The 14,410-nt window shown below is 38.7% G+C and overlaps 1 protein-coding gene across 3 annotated transcripts in view; it reads right to left on the bottom strand.

The window, feature by feature from the left end:
• The window catches only part of Rab30 (RAS oncogene family member Rab30), a 97,431-nt gene that overhangs the window by 44,787 nt on the left and 38,234 nt on the right, over positions 1 to 14,410 (bottom strand). For all 3 annotated transcript variants that reach the window (XM_071656264.1, XM_071656262.1, XM_071656263.1), the window contains exon 5: positions 1,013 to 1,164. In XM_071656264.1, the coding sequence (XP_071512365.1) occupies positions 1,013 to 1,164 (152 nt within the window). The remainder of the gene's footprint in view (positions 1 to 1,012; positions 1,165 to 14,410) is intronic.

Genomic DNA, 14,410 nt, shown 5'->3' on the forward strand with positions numbered 1-14,410 from the left:
GTACTTTTGTTAATATGGCTAAAATATAGAAAAAACTACTTAAAAAACTGTACATTTAACAAAGTAAAGACGATGTCATATCTATGGTGTCCATGAGACTGCTGCTGAAACTCAGAAGGATAGAGTTATAATGAGCAAGCTGCTAAGGAGATAAAGCATTTCTTTCAGGTGTCTCCCAGGCCAATTCAGTCTGACATGCAAATGGAGTCACAGATTTTTTTATATTCATTTAAGATACCATGGGAATGTTCAGGACCCAAAAGAACCTGTTAAGATCACTGAATTTCAGAATTTTCATGCTCTAGCCCTGATACATATGAATAATGACTGACAACACAGGCCTAAACTATTCTGTCTTTGAGATGGACATCATTAGAATAACTAACGAGTCAATGTTCGGTCATTTCAGAAGTGGTCTGCATAGGAATATGGCATGTGGACAGCTCTGCAGGACATATAGCGAAGAACTTGGGGCAGCTTCCTTTCTTCCTTACTAAAGAAAACAGTCCAGATAGCCTCTACAATGTACTAATAAGGACATCAGTTTTGACATAAATCACAAACAGGACAGACACTAGACCTGAAAGTGATGGTCTCTAAGAAGCTGTAAGATACTAAAAGGGAATGGGTATCTTTAACAGGCAATTTGCAAAGGAAATGGAATACAGATGAAAAGAGAGAAACAATTCTGCAGGTAGATAAAGCACCTGAGAAAAAAAAATGAGATGAAATGATTTGGTACATAAATACCTTATAGTGCAAGTTCTTGCATAAATTCTTAAATCAAAATGAAAGGGACACTATCAACATTCACAACTTGGTCTTGGACAAGCATCTAGAGATTAACATGGAGGGGGGGGAAAAGGGGGGGTTGGGGGCAAATATCCAATCATATGGTCTTCTACTCCAACCTGATATTTCTAGGTCCAATTCTTTGAAACATTTTGCAAAAAAAAAAAAAATTACTTTGCTTGTACAGAAAAAAATTAATGGCTGCAATTAGTGCGATTACCTGCGTAAGTTCCTTGGCGATTTCAATAAACAGTTTTTCTACATTGTCAGCTTCTTTAGCAGAAGTCTCAATGAAATACATGTTGTGGCGATGGGCAAATTCTTCACCTACATGTGTGGGAAGTTCTCGATCTTCCCGATCTGTTTTGTTTCCTAGTTTTGAGGAAATGTTAGTTGGTTAATAAGCTGATGTAAATTAAGCATTCCCTAGGTTATATAAAAACTTTACAGGATTTTCATCTCTGGAATAACTCAAGGTTTGAGCCCCCATAAAATTGTTACTACAAGCAAATGTCTACTATCCATACATTAACTTTCCACATAGGTATATTATCAAGGAGTAAAGGAGATGCTGGGGTATCTGACCCTGAACATCCAGATGGGAATAAGACATGCTGTGGATAAGTCTAATTGCATCAGTGTGGTATACAAGGAGGAACATGGTCATTAGGCTGAACAAGAGCATATGAAGCAATCTAGTTGAACTATGGAATACTGTGCGAGGATCATAAGCGGTAAGCCCAGGTTTTCTTACATAACCCATGATAGCTAAAGAATGAGCAATTTGACTTCAGGGGAGGTCAATGATGAGTGGACCATGTGCTTGCTAGGAAGAATCTGTGTGAGAAATATTTGGAAAAACTGGGGACTTGTATATGGCAATTACAGAGTAAAGATAGTATGAGAGGGTTGAGAGAGATGCCTGATTTTCATTCTCCAGCTCCTATCCTCTTAGTCACCTTTAACCAACATCTGCAGAGCCCTAAAAAATTTGTACTATCTTTTTCTTTTACTTTTTCCTTTCATCTAAGATGGCATTGATTGGGGCATGTTTCTGTCCATGCCATGTTGGTCACTGGAAATTTTTTTTTATTGTAACAAAGACCAGTATTGCTTCACCAGCCAGGGTGCCTCCAACTGTGCTGACCAAATAGCAGACACTATCTTGGTTGGAGAGGGGTCCCTTGTCTCTTTTTCTTTTAAATCTTTATCCCTCAATATTACTCTTGCTCTGATGTATAACACATCTGAGACACAGCTTTTCTGTCATAGTAATCTTTCTTTCTAACTTTTACAATGCTTTCAAGTTTGCTCAGAGTTGCTGCAAAACTGCTAACAATAGTCAAGCATACCTTCATAAAGAGGAATGCTAAAATGCCTCTCCACTTGAGTATACTGGTTATAGAGACTAGAGACTCTTTTGCCTTGGTCACCCCCTTGAGAGAGTTCCCAGAGGGAACAGGATTTAGAGATACAGGTATAGATAGACAGAATTTCCCTGTTTCCTCTGAAGATATATTTTTCTGATCATTACCCAAAAATGTCTCTAACAACTTCTGTAACTCAACCTTTCCTCCTCTCAACCTCATCAATTTACAGCTAGCTCTCCTATAGGCAACTCTAGCCGAGTGTTTTCAGAGGCTCCTAGCTAGAGTTCCTACAAACTACTTCTACCTAATGTGTCTATCTAACGTTCGAAACTATTACTTATACCTAATGCTCCCACCTAATATTCCTACTTACTACTACCTAATGCTCCTGAGTAATGCTCCATCTACTACTTCTATCTATACCTCCCAAACTTTGCTAAAAGGCAGGGCTAATGCACAGCACTCATCACAGGAATATCTAGAGTTATGAAGAATGAGCAGTGTGAGTTTGGTATTCTAAAAGGCAGGGATAATGCACAGCACCCACCACAGGAATAATCTAGAGTTATGAAGAATGAGCTGCAATAGTTTGGAGCTCTCAAGTGTTATGTGTGACAAGGAGAGATTGCATGTTTGTGGACAGAATGCCAGCAGTCTATGTATGGGTGAGGCAGAAAGAAACAACAGCTAACTAGGTCAGAGGAGTGCAACCTGACAACCACTGAAGTGCTAGCTCACCATGCAGCTGTCCGTAACCCTCCTGATACCCAGGCAAGTAGTATTGGTGATATATCTCCCTGGTTCATGGCTGCCTAACAACTAAAGCCTACTGATGGCATAACTCTTCATGTAATAGAGGAATGTGCCTCTGAACTAGCTCTAATCCATTCTAGCCTAATTAGTCTGTCAACAAACCTACTTGGTCTCTCAAAAAACTAAAAACTTTTCATCATTCTTGGAGGCATGCCTTGGTTCAGCCCATCCTTAAGAAAGCAAACAATTCGAACTCTTCCAGCTATTGTCTCTGCTTTCTGTTCTACTATCTTCATAGTTTTTGAAACAATCTTCAAGTCTCATTTTTGTAACAAAACACTTAGAATTCCATTACCTTCTTTCTCATCACCAATGAAACTCTTGCAATGCAAGGGCTACTGCTCACCTCTCCTTTATGACTCATCTCTGATTCTCCTACCTCAGGGACTCATGAATCTTGTCACTGCCCTCAATATCTTCAAAGCTTTGCATAAGTTTTTGCTTTCTAAATTCCTCTCCACTGAGCTTAATGATGGAAGAATCCTTCCACTAATCATAACAACATTGGTGTTCCTCAAGGTTCTGTTCCACTGCCTACTTTCCTCCTCTTCATTTACATTCTTCTTTTTCAATCTCTTATGTTGTTCAACAAATTTTCTCTACCTTCCCCATTCTAATACTTGTTCTTCCTTTCATACTAAGTGTACTTCCTCTCCACTACATAAAATTGCTCAGAATTCTGGAGTGGATAAGCAGTAACCTGGTCAAATTCAGTATTGCAAAAACCCAATTTCTCCCTATGTTCCTCTAAAGATATCACTCATTTCCCACTGTTAAGGTTCTAGCCACTAAATACCAACCCTGCAATAAACATCCAGAACAGGCATAACCTTATCCCACACTCTGTCTGGACACAACACTTCATGAATGTTACAAAACTTGCTTCCAGAAAGATGAGGATGCCTTTATCAATTCCCTTCAGAGCAGCTATTCTATATTCACTGGGGTTTTATTCATGCCAGGATGATGTACAGTTTACAAAACAGAGTGGACTTTTGCTCAACCTCTATCTTATCCAAAGATAAATCAAAAGCTATCGACCTTATCAATACTGCAGCTATCATTTCTCTTCAGCCATCCCTTTCTGTCTGTTGAAATCCTGCTGCCCTCTCCCTGTTCTACTGGTATCATTCAGCCAGTGTTATAGTGATCTGTCTGCATTAACCCCTGCTACTAAGGATTGGACTTGCAATTTATTCCAGGATGTTGTTTCCCAAAAATTGTGACAATAATGATACCTATTTCTCCCCAAAATTGTGGAATTCTCCTCTTTCATTTGTCTTTCCTTCTTCTCACAATGTTTCCATCTCTAAAAGCCAGGTCTACAAACACCAATATAGCTCTGCTCAATTTCCTACTTCTCTTTTATGCACTCTAATCTTCTTTCAACTGAGATTGTTTCAGGTCATGCCATGTTAATTACTATAGAAAAACTAACCAAATATTGCAGTTTAACATATCAAGCTGCTAAATCTCGAAAGATTAGTAAAGATGATGACTTTTTTCATATTTGATTGCTGTTTCCTATGTTAGCAAGGTAGCATCAGTGACAAACGAAGAAAGGCCGCATCTGCTCACATCCATTCTCTAGCTATCATGAGCAATGCACCAAACCACAGCTCCCTATCTACAACCAGGCCCAACAAACCTTTCCATGCTCTGATTCAGTCCCCTGACAGTACATTGACACATGTATACCATATTGTTCCAATCACTCTAACCCATGCATGCCTTTCACCCTCCTGCATATTCTGGCCCTGATGGTTCAAAATCTTTTTCACTACATCTTTCTATCTCCAATTTGCTATCCCTATTCTCCTTGCTCCCTCTACTTCGGACACAATTATCCTCTTTGTCAACCTTTCCTCTCTCTCTCTCTCTCTCTCTCTCTCTCCATAAGTCCAAACCATTCTAGTACACACTCTTCAGCTCACTCAACCACACACTTTATACCATCACACTTCACTCTTACCCTTTCATTACTTACTCGATCAAACCATCTCACACCACATATCGTCCTCAAACATTTTAATTCCGACACACTCACCCTCCTCCGTATGGTCTTATCAACGGTCCATGCCTTGCATCCATATAATAACATTGGAACATATCTTTAAACATACCCATTGTTGCCCGCCCAGATAACAATTTCTTTTTCCACACGTTCTTCAATACTCCCAGAACCTTTGCCCCCCTGCCCACCCTATGACTCATTTTCACAGTTACATTCATTGCCATGTCACTCCCAGGTATGCAAAACATTTCACTCCAATTTTTCTCCATTCAAACTCACAGTCCAACTAACCTGTCAACTCTGCTCAACCTAATAATCTTGCTTTTATTCACATTTACTCTCACCTACCTCCTATCACATACCCTTCCTAACTCAGTCACCAACTTCTGCAGTTTCTCAATTGAATCTGCCAACAGAGTGGTATCATTAACAAACAACAACAGACTCACATCCCAGGCCTCCTTATCCCTTACAGACTGCATCCTCGCCTGTCTCTCCAAGACTCGCATTTTTCTCCCTCACCACCCCATCCAGAAACAAATTAACAACTATGGTGACAGCCCACATCTCTGCTGCAGGCCAATCTTCACTTGGAAACATTCACTCTCCTCTTCCTACTCATTCACATGCCTTACACCCTTGATAAAAACTTCTCTGCTTTTTGCAGCTTTCCTCTCACATCGTATATTCTGAAGACCATTCAAAAGGCATCTCTACCAAACTCATCATGTGCTCTCTCCAGATCCATAAACGCCACATATGAATCCATCCATATATCTAAGTAATTCTCACACACATTCCTCAAAGCAAACACTTGATTCACACATCCTACACCATTTCTGAAACCAATAAGTACCCTCCCATACAACTTACCAGCTACACTCAACACACTTTTACCTCTACAGTTTGAGTACTCACCATTATACGCCTTGCCTTTATATAATGCCACTATACATGCATTCTGCCAATCCTCAGGTACCTCACCATGATCCATACATACAGTGAAAATCCTAAATAACCAATCAACACAGTCACTCCCTTTCTTATTAATTCAACAGCAATGCCATCCACTCCAGCTGTCTTGCCACATTTCATTCTATGTAAGTCTTTCACCACCTCATTTTTCTCCATAAAAAAACTCTCCTTGACTCTCTCACTTCCCATACCACCTCGACCTAAACATCCTACATCTGCCAACTTACATCAAACACGTTCAACATTCCTTTAAAATACTCACCCCTCTCCTCCTCACTTCATCAGTACTTGTTATCACTTCACCTTTTGCCTCCATCACTGACATTCCTATATGTTCTTTTGTCTTTCACAAATGCTTAAACTCCTTCCAATACATCTTATTCCCCCTAAGTTTACTGATAATCACTCATCCCAACTCTCATCTGCCATCTTTTCAACCGCTGTACCTTCCTCTTGACCTCCTACCACTTTTTCATATACATCTCCCAGTTATTTGCACTCCTTCCCGGTAAGTTCCATCTAAATGCCTCCCTTTTCTCCTTAACTAACAACTTTTTTCTTCATCCCGCCACACTGCCCTTTCTAATGTGCCCATTTTCTACGTCTCACATGCCAGCATTGCTTCCTTAAATACCTTCCAATCTTCACCCATTCTATATCTCTGATGCCCATTACCTTTGGTGTTTCCCTCAAAGAAAGATTATGGCAAAAGTCTCCATAACTGGTGAACTCCAGTGCTGCTTCTTAGCCTTTTAGTGCCTCACCCTTGACAGGCCACTAGCAGAAGGAAACTAGCAGTGTTTCCACAGCCTACTACCTAATTGTCCAACCTACTCCTACCTAATGCTCCCGACTAAATGTTCCTATCTACTACTTCTACCGTATTTCTTAAGTAGAAACCTGATTGCTACAACTTCTATGCACCTCCATTATGTTAGCATATGCACATGGCTATGGAGTGATGGAAAGTACATAAACAGAATATCCTTGATTAACAGGGAGTCACTGGCATAATTTTCTTGGTATACCTAAATTGTTATCCCTGGGGATAAGGGAGAAAGATAGCTTGCCACATAATCCCTGAGTGTCGTAGAAGGCGACTAAAAGGGGAGGGAGCGGGGAGCTGGAATTCCTCCCCTCTCATTTTTAATCTTCCAAAAGAAGGACCAGAGAAAGGGGCCAAGTGAACATATTTCCTCAAAGGCTCAGTTCTCTGTCCTTAACACTACCTCGCTAACAAAGAAAATGGCGGATAGTATGAAAAAAAAAATTACTTTGTATCTCTTACAATATGTTACACAGTTCAGGTGCATAATTCAGTTATATGGTGAAACAATTAATGCATGAAACTGACAAAGCATGGTGTAGACCTAAAGTTTAATACTCTCCATTTTCATATAATATACTTTGTGAATTCTTCTTTGCTGCTCTGTCCTTCATTTTAATTTAATGTTATCAGTTATCGTAACAATCCCAAAAATAGAAACTGAGAACATATAACTATTTCTGATCCATTCAGTACCATTCTGGAATCACACCCAGAAGATGGAATAATTGGGATAATGGCTAAGTTGTGACTGAATTTTTTAGTTTTTCTGAAAAATGCACATAAGACCAGCAGTAATGGACACAATAAATCGAACTGTATTTTCTCATACCACAGAGAATCCACTGAAAGAAGGATTATCTGTTCAATATGACGATACACCAATGATCAAGCTAGCCAGCTACCCGTCCAGCATCAAACCTCCAAGACTCATCTTCTGTGCTTCTAGGCAAATTTCCTTGCCAATCTTGTCACTCTAAATTTTTGGTTAAACTAATTGCTGAATAATGTATCCAATTCCAACACGTCTACTTCTTGAGTCTGGATTACTGGGGAGGGTGGCAATGGTTAGTACGTACATAATACAAAAATTAATCAACTCACTGATAAATAATTTCCTGCCAGCCATGACCTTCACATCATAATATGCCGTATATACACACTATGGTTTGGCCCTTTTGAATGTGGTGTTTTAATTAGTTAGTGCTGTTAATGCTCTGCAAGATGCCTGTACTACATATAAACTAAAGTGCTGTACTGTGGTAACCAAATGTCACAACAATATTATACAGTTGCGAGGCATAGGCTATAGATAAGGTTGTGTAGAGTGGGAGGATGTATTGGGGTGGAAATGATATATCTGAAGCAAATATGTAGCAGTTTGGTCAAACAAGTAATATAAAGGTATGAGAGAGGCGCTGTAATATAAAGAGTGTGGTTGAGAGAGGTGAAGAGGGTGTGCTGTAATGGCTTGGACATATGGAAAGAATGAGTGAGGAAAGGCTGGCAAAAAGAATGTATATGTCAAAAGTAGAGAGAACAGGAAAATGGGGGACCAAACTGGAGACTGAAGTTTGGAGTGAAAAAGATTTTGAGCATTGGAGGTCTGAACATGCAGGTGGATGAAATGCGTGCACAGGATTGAGTGAATTGGAGCGATGTGGTATCTGGGGACAACACGCTGTCAATGGACTGAACCAGGGAATGTGAAGCATCTGGAGTAAACCATAAGAAAGTCTGTGGGGCCTGTTTGTGTGGATAGGGAGCTGTGGTTTCAGTGCATTACACATGACAGCTAGAGAATGGATGACAGCAGATGCCACATTTCTTCATCTGTTCTTCGAGTGAACTCACTAATGCACAAAATGGCAGTCAAGTAAGAAAAAAATGAATAAATCATCATAATCAAAATGACAAACAACTTTAGCTTTAAATTCTAATGTTTGTATTTTAAGATTACAATAACTGTTAAAAGATACATATATCTTCACTGCATTTTAAATTTTCAGCATGGAACCAAGGTATAACCTGTGCATAGGGACTGGAGGGATGCGAGGAGGGGAAGTCTACAATAACTGGGAATGTGGTGCAGCAGAAAATCAGTATATGATGCTGAGGAAAAGACTAAAGGAGATATTAGCTAGAAAAGAATAATTTTTTATATAGTAACATGCATTCAAACCCCACCATAATGTGTAAACTCATTTGTACACAAACTATGCAGCTTGTAGGAAAAATCCAGTTATAGTCCATGGTAGTTTGAACTTACATGAACATAATATAATGATGCTCCTTCATACTGCTCAGCCTTAATTTTTTTGATATATTCGGGATAGGGTTGATGATCTATTATTTGTAAAACTGAACCATCTAGACAGGGTTTAAAACACAAGTGTGCAGACAGTTGACATTTGCCTGTGTAACCAAAACCAAAGACAGTTATTCTCTGTAATGGACCCTTGCAAGTTAAAGATCAGGTGGTCTTTTATCTTATGCTGCCATCTTTGGGGTAAAGCTAATCAGATGAACACATTGATATAAGTACAATATAAGTAATTTCTTTCCACTCATCTCTCTGGCTCACACATATCATTTCTGTATGCTTTAAACCCTTACACAGAAGACAAAATCATATAATGTTTCTTATCAGGTTAGAGGCCAGCAACATCCAGTTAAGGATGGAGGTGAACATTTTATGGTAATTAGGGATGGTAGCCAAGATAATGATGTTCAACTCGTCCTCTTTTTGGTCTTAGAACAAAGGCGAAGGAGTCTCTACAATACACCTGCTGTGTAAGGGTTAACAATCAATGTACCTTTCATTTATGAATTTCATTTCCTTACAATCCAACTCTTGCACAGTATTCAATCACAATACAATTATCACTAACAAAGGTTTTCAAGCACATTCGTTTAGCAGTTTAGAACAACAAGAACAAGTAAAAGATGGAATATGATTTTAAGGTCTGATACTAGTTCTATTACCTGTCTTTCTTTTCTGATTCATCATTTCCATGTATGCTCTCAGGGAGGATTATGTGAAACCATTTGTGAGGAAACAATGTACGGTAATTTGATTTATTCAATGTTACCAAATATAATCCTTTGATGAAATAAAAAGCATTACAAAATTGATCGTTTGCAAGACAATACCACTAAATGCAGAGAATGTACCATGCCCTAATAAATCTATAATTCAAAAAGATAGGAAAAAAAAGGGCTGGTAAATATTCATGATGATCCCAATTTGTTCCAGGTTTCTTTTGTACAAAAACCCATTTCATTAAAAAAGGTGCAATAATAGTGCATAAAACAAATAATGAAAAATATCAATATAGCAGACTAACAAAACTTTGAGGCAAGCTCTAATAATGGATCTCAGTAACATACTATACATGAGATTTTGGCTTATCTTAGAAATACATAATGTATTTCAAAGTACTGAGTGGAAAAAGCAGTTTTCTCTATACATAATCATATCTCCTGCCTTAACATCCTATAATCTGGAACAAATTAAATAACCTAAATGCACAGATTGCCTCTCTATTTCTTGTGTAAAATGAACTGAAACCAGAGTGTACTGTCTAGGCCAAGCAGCACAGTCTAGTCCAGAGTTTTATTTCACCCCTTAAGATGCCCAGGTTCAGCCCAATGATATTTACTATGACTGCCACTACACATGCCACCTCATCCCAAACAAACCACATCAGCCAACTTATCACCTAACATGTTCAACACTAATTCAAAATACTCATTCCATCTCATTTTGATTTCTTCTTTGCTTATCATCACTTCCCAATCTACTCTCCTCACTGTTAAACCCCATTCTCTTACTCTCCCCAAACTACTGACCTCCTCCCAAAACATTTTCTCATTCTCTTGAGTTTATTAATACATACAATATCTCATCTGCCCACTTTTTAAATGCTTGTCCTCTTCTCTTAACCTCCTCTCAGTTTCTCACGAACTTGTCTCAATCACTCGAAGTCCTCTGCAAATACTGTCCATTAATCTCCCTTCTCTCTTTCACTAGCAAATTGCTTTCATCATTCCCACACTCACTACCCACAAATTCATATCCCACCTTCAACATACCACACACTTCACTTGCCCACATTAGTACAACATCTAACATACCTCACACTATCCTTCTTTCATTTACTTTAAACCTAAGGTGATCTTAACTCAATCTCGCTTGGTATCTCTGCACCAAGCTTTTCACCAAGTTCATTCACTTTCACAATTTCTCTCAGACTTGTTATTTCCTCTTTTTCTACAACCACCTTAAACTTTCATAACCACCTCCAATGAGAAATGAGCAACCCATCCACCCCCTACTCTCAGGATGCACACATTCGACCTCTCTTTAGCACACATGTCAATTAGCATGTAATCCAACAATAGCCATTGACCCTAATCTCACTCACATAAGTATACCATTGTATGCACAACTAGACAAGCTCTTCCTCCATTTTCATTTACACAAGGATCCCCATGCTCTCCAATCATACTCGCATTTGCCAAAAAATTCAATCTTACAATCATATATAACAACTTCATGATTCAATCCATAGCATCATAAATGCCAAAGCACCTACTGAACACCTATAAAGCACTCCTTTCTTCACTCCTCTCACAGCAGGTATATGCTCATGACTTATTCTTAGTACGATAAAAATCTGGTTTTATGAAAAGCCTGTGCACTACAAAAGACCATGATATATACTTTAATCAAAAGACTTATTAATTCTGAGTTTCCTATTGACAAAGTATACTGTCCATATATTTCTAATATCATATACAACTAGGGGAATGCATAAGATTGAAAATCCTTCTCCCTAAATTATCACTTCCAAAACTGTGAAAAACAGTAGCTAAAAGAGAATGCTTTCCTGAAACTAGGTAATCTGTTCTTAATACAATCAAGACAAAAAGGCAAGGAGGAATAAATATGCAAAAATACTGTGCAGATTTTGATACTGAGTGCAAAGGTGTACCTTTCAAGGAAAGTATCATGACTTGATCAGTCATTCATTTATCTATATTCACATGATATGCCTTGTCCTGTAGATGGTGAGACTTAATTAACTTAGTGATTGAAGCAAACCCTTCTTATATCACTGAAATGCACAAACTACTGAAGGCATTACTTAAGTGTAAATGTGATTAAACTATAAAAAGAAAAGTTGCAAATAGTTTTTCAAATTTTCATTATAACATCTCACACTACTGCAGCACTATATTCACTCTATCTTTTCCATAAAATGTATGAAATAAAAGACAAAACTGATATACTAGGAATGGAAAATGCCATAAAAAATATGAACTGGTAAGGTTGCATAGCATGTTTATGTATATCAAAATCAATATCTGACGAGTGTTTCTTCACAACACTTATCAAACTATCTAAATTCTATGTACCTATATCTCTGATGCCCATTCCCTCCAGAGACTCTTTCACTATGTGATGGCCACAGCAAGTCTTCATAGCTCATGAACACCAGAGCCACTTCTTAGCCTTTAGTGCCTCACCATCAACAGGCCTAATGTTCAAGCTTATAGCTCCTACTTAATGCTTCTGCCTAATGTTCCTACTTACTAATTCTATCTAAAGTTATCACTGCTAAGAACAATTCATTGAGAACTTACAATGTAATGATTCCGGGAAAAGAAGGGCACATTTTCTATAATATCTACCATTTGTAAATTAACCAAAAAATCTATCATTCTACTTGCAATCTACAATTCTCTGCAACAGGTGTTGGTGAATGCCCATCTTACATTATGGTTGTTATCTGCTGACCTTTTTTATAGCACACAGGAAATCATAAGAAGGAAAGACAACACAGCTTCTCTTCACAATTCTGGTGACCCAGGCACACAAATGAACCCAATCACTCAAAATCACAAAATCAATTCTTGAAAACTTTGACATCTGAAGCTTTACTCCTTTACGAATCAAAAAACATTTCTTATGACTGTAAGTGCAAGGATCCAAAAGAACAGAGTAAAAGCAGATCAATACATCTAAAGTTAATGATACAGATAAGATATCTATATTAGTATATCATTATATAAAGTTAATGCTACAGATATCTATATTAGTATATCATTATAATCTTCCAAAGGATTATACCTGAAAAACATCAATTATTAGTAGTTCATTATTCACCATGAATGCTAATTGGTTTACTAATACTGACATTCATAGGCATTTCCAGCAACTAATGAAAAAAGGCATACTACATTTAATGTGCAGAAAGTAAATGAAAAGAAAATTCTATAAGTACTGTATTTTTTTTTTTTTTTTTTTTTTTTTTTTTTTTTTTTATACTTTGTCGCTGTCTCCCGCGTTTGCGAGGTAGCGCAAGGAAACAGACGAAAGAAATGGCCCAACCCCCCCCCCCCCATACACATGTACATACACACGTCCAGACACGCAAATATACATACCTACACAGCTTTCCATGGTTTACCCCAGACGCTTCACATGCCTTGCTTCAATCCACTGACAGCACGTCAACCCCTGTATACCACATGACTCCAATTCACTCTATTTCTTGCCCTCCTTTCACCCTCCTGCATGTTCAGGCCCCGATCACACAAAATCTTTTTCACTCCATCTTTCCACCTCCAATTTGGTCTCCCTCTTCTCCTCGTTCCCTCCACCTCCGACACATATATCCTCTTGGTCAATCTCTCCTCACTCATTCTCTCCATGTGCCCAAACCATTTCAAAACACCCTCTTCTGCTCTCTCGACCACGCTCTTTTTATTTCCACACATCTCTCTCACCCTTACGTTACTTACTCGATCAAACCACCTCACACCACACATTGTCCTCAAACATCTCATTTCCAGCACATCCATCCTCCTGCGCACAACTCTATCCATAGCCCACGCCTCGCAACCATACAGCATTGTTGGAACCACTATTCCCTCAAACATACCCATTTTTGCTTTCCGAGATAATGTTCTCGACTTCCACACATTTTTCAAGGCTCCCAAAATTTTCGCCCCCTCCCCCACCCTATGATCCACTTCCGCTTCCATGGTTCCATCCGCTGACAGATCCACTCCCAGATATCTAAAACACTTCACTTCCTCCAGTTTTTCTCCATTCAAACTCACCTCCCAATTGACTTGACCCTCACCCCTACTGTACCTAATAACCTTGCTCTTATTCACATTTACTCTCAACTTTCTTCTTCCACACACTTTACCAAACTCAGTCACCAGCTTCTGCAGTTTCTCACATGAATCAGCCACCAGCGCTGTATCATCAGCGAACAACAATTGACTCACTTCCCAAGCTCTCTCATCCCCAACAGACTTCATACTTGCCCCTCTTTCCAGGACTCTTGCATTTACCTCCTTTACAACCCCATCCATAAACAAATTAAACAACCATGGAGACATCACACACCCCTGCCGCAAACCTACATTCACTGAGAACCAATCACTTTCCTCTCTTCCTACACGTACACATGCCTTACATCCTCGATAAAAACTTTTCACTGCTTCTAACAACTTGCCTCCCACACCATATATTCTTAATACCTTCCACAGAGCATCTCTATCAACTCTATCATATGCCTTCTCCAGATCCATAAATGCTAC

This window comes from Panulirus ornatus, chromosome 62 (genome assembly GCF_036320965.1).
Source record: "Panulirus ornatus isolate Po-2019 chromosome 62, ASM3632096v1, whole genome shotgun sequence".
Lineage (NCBI taxonomy): Eukaryota > Metazoa > Arthropoda > Malacostraca > Decapoda > Palinuridae > Panulirus > Panulirus ornatus.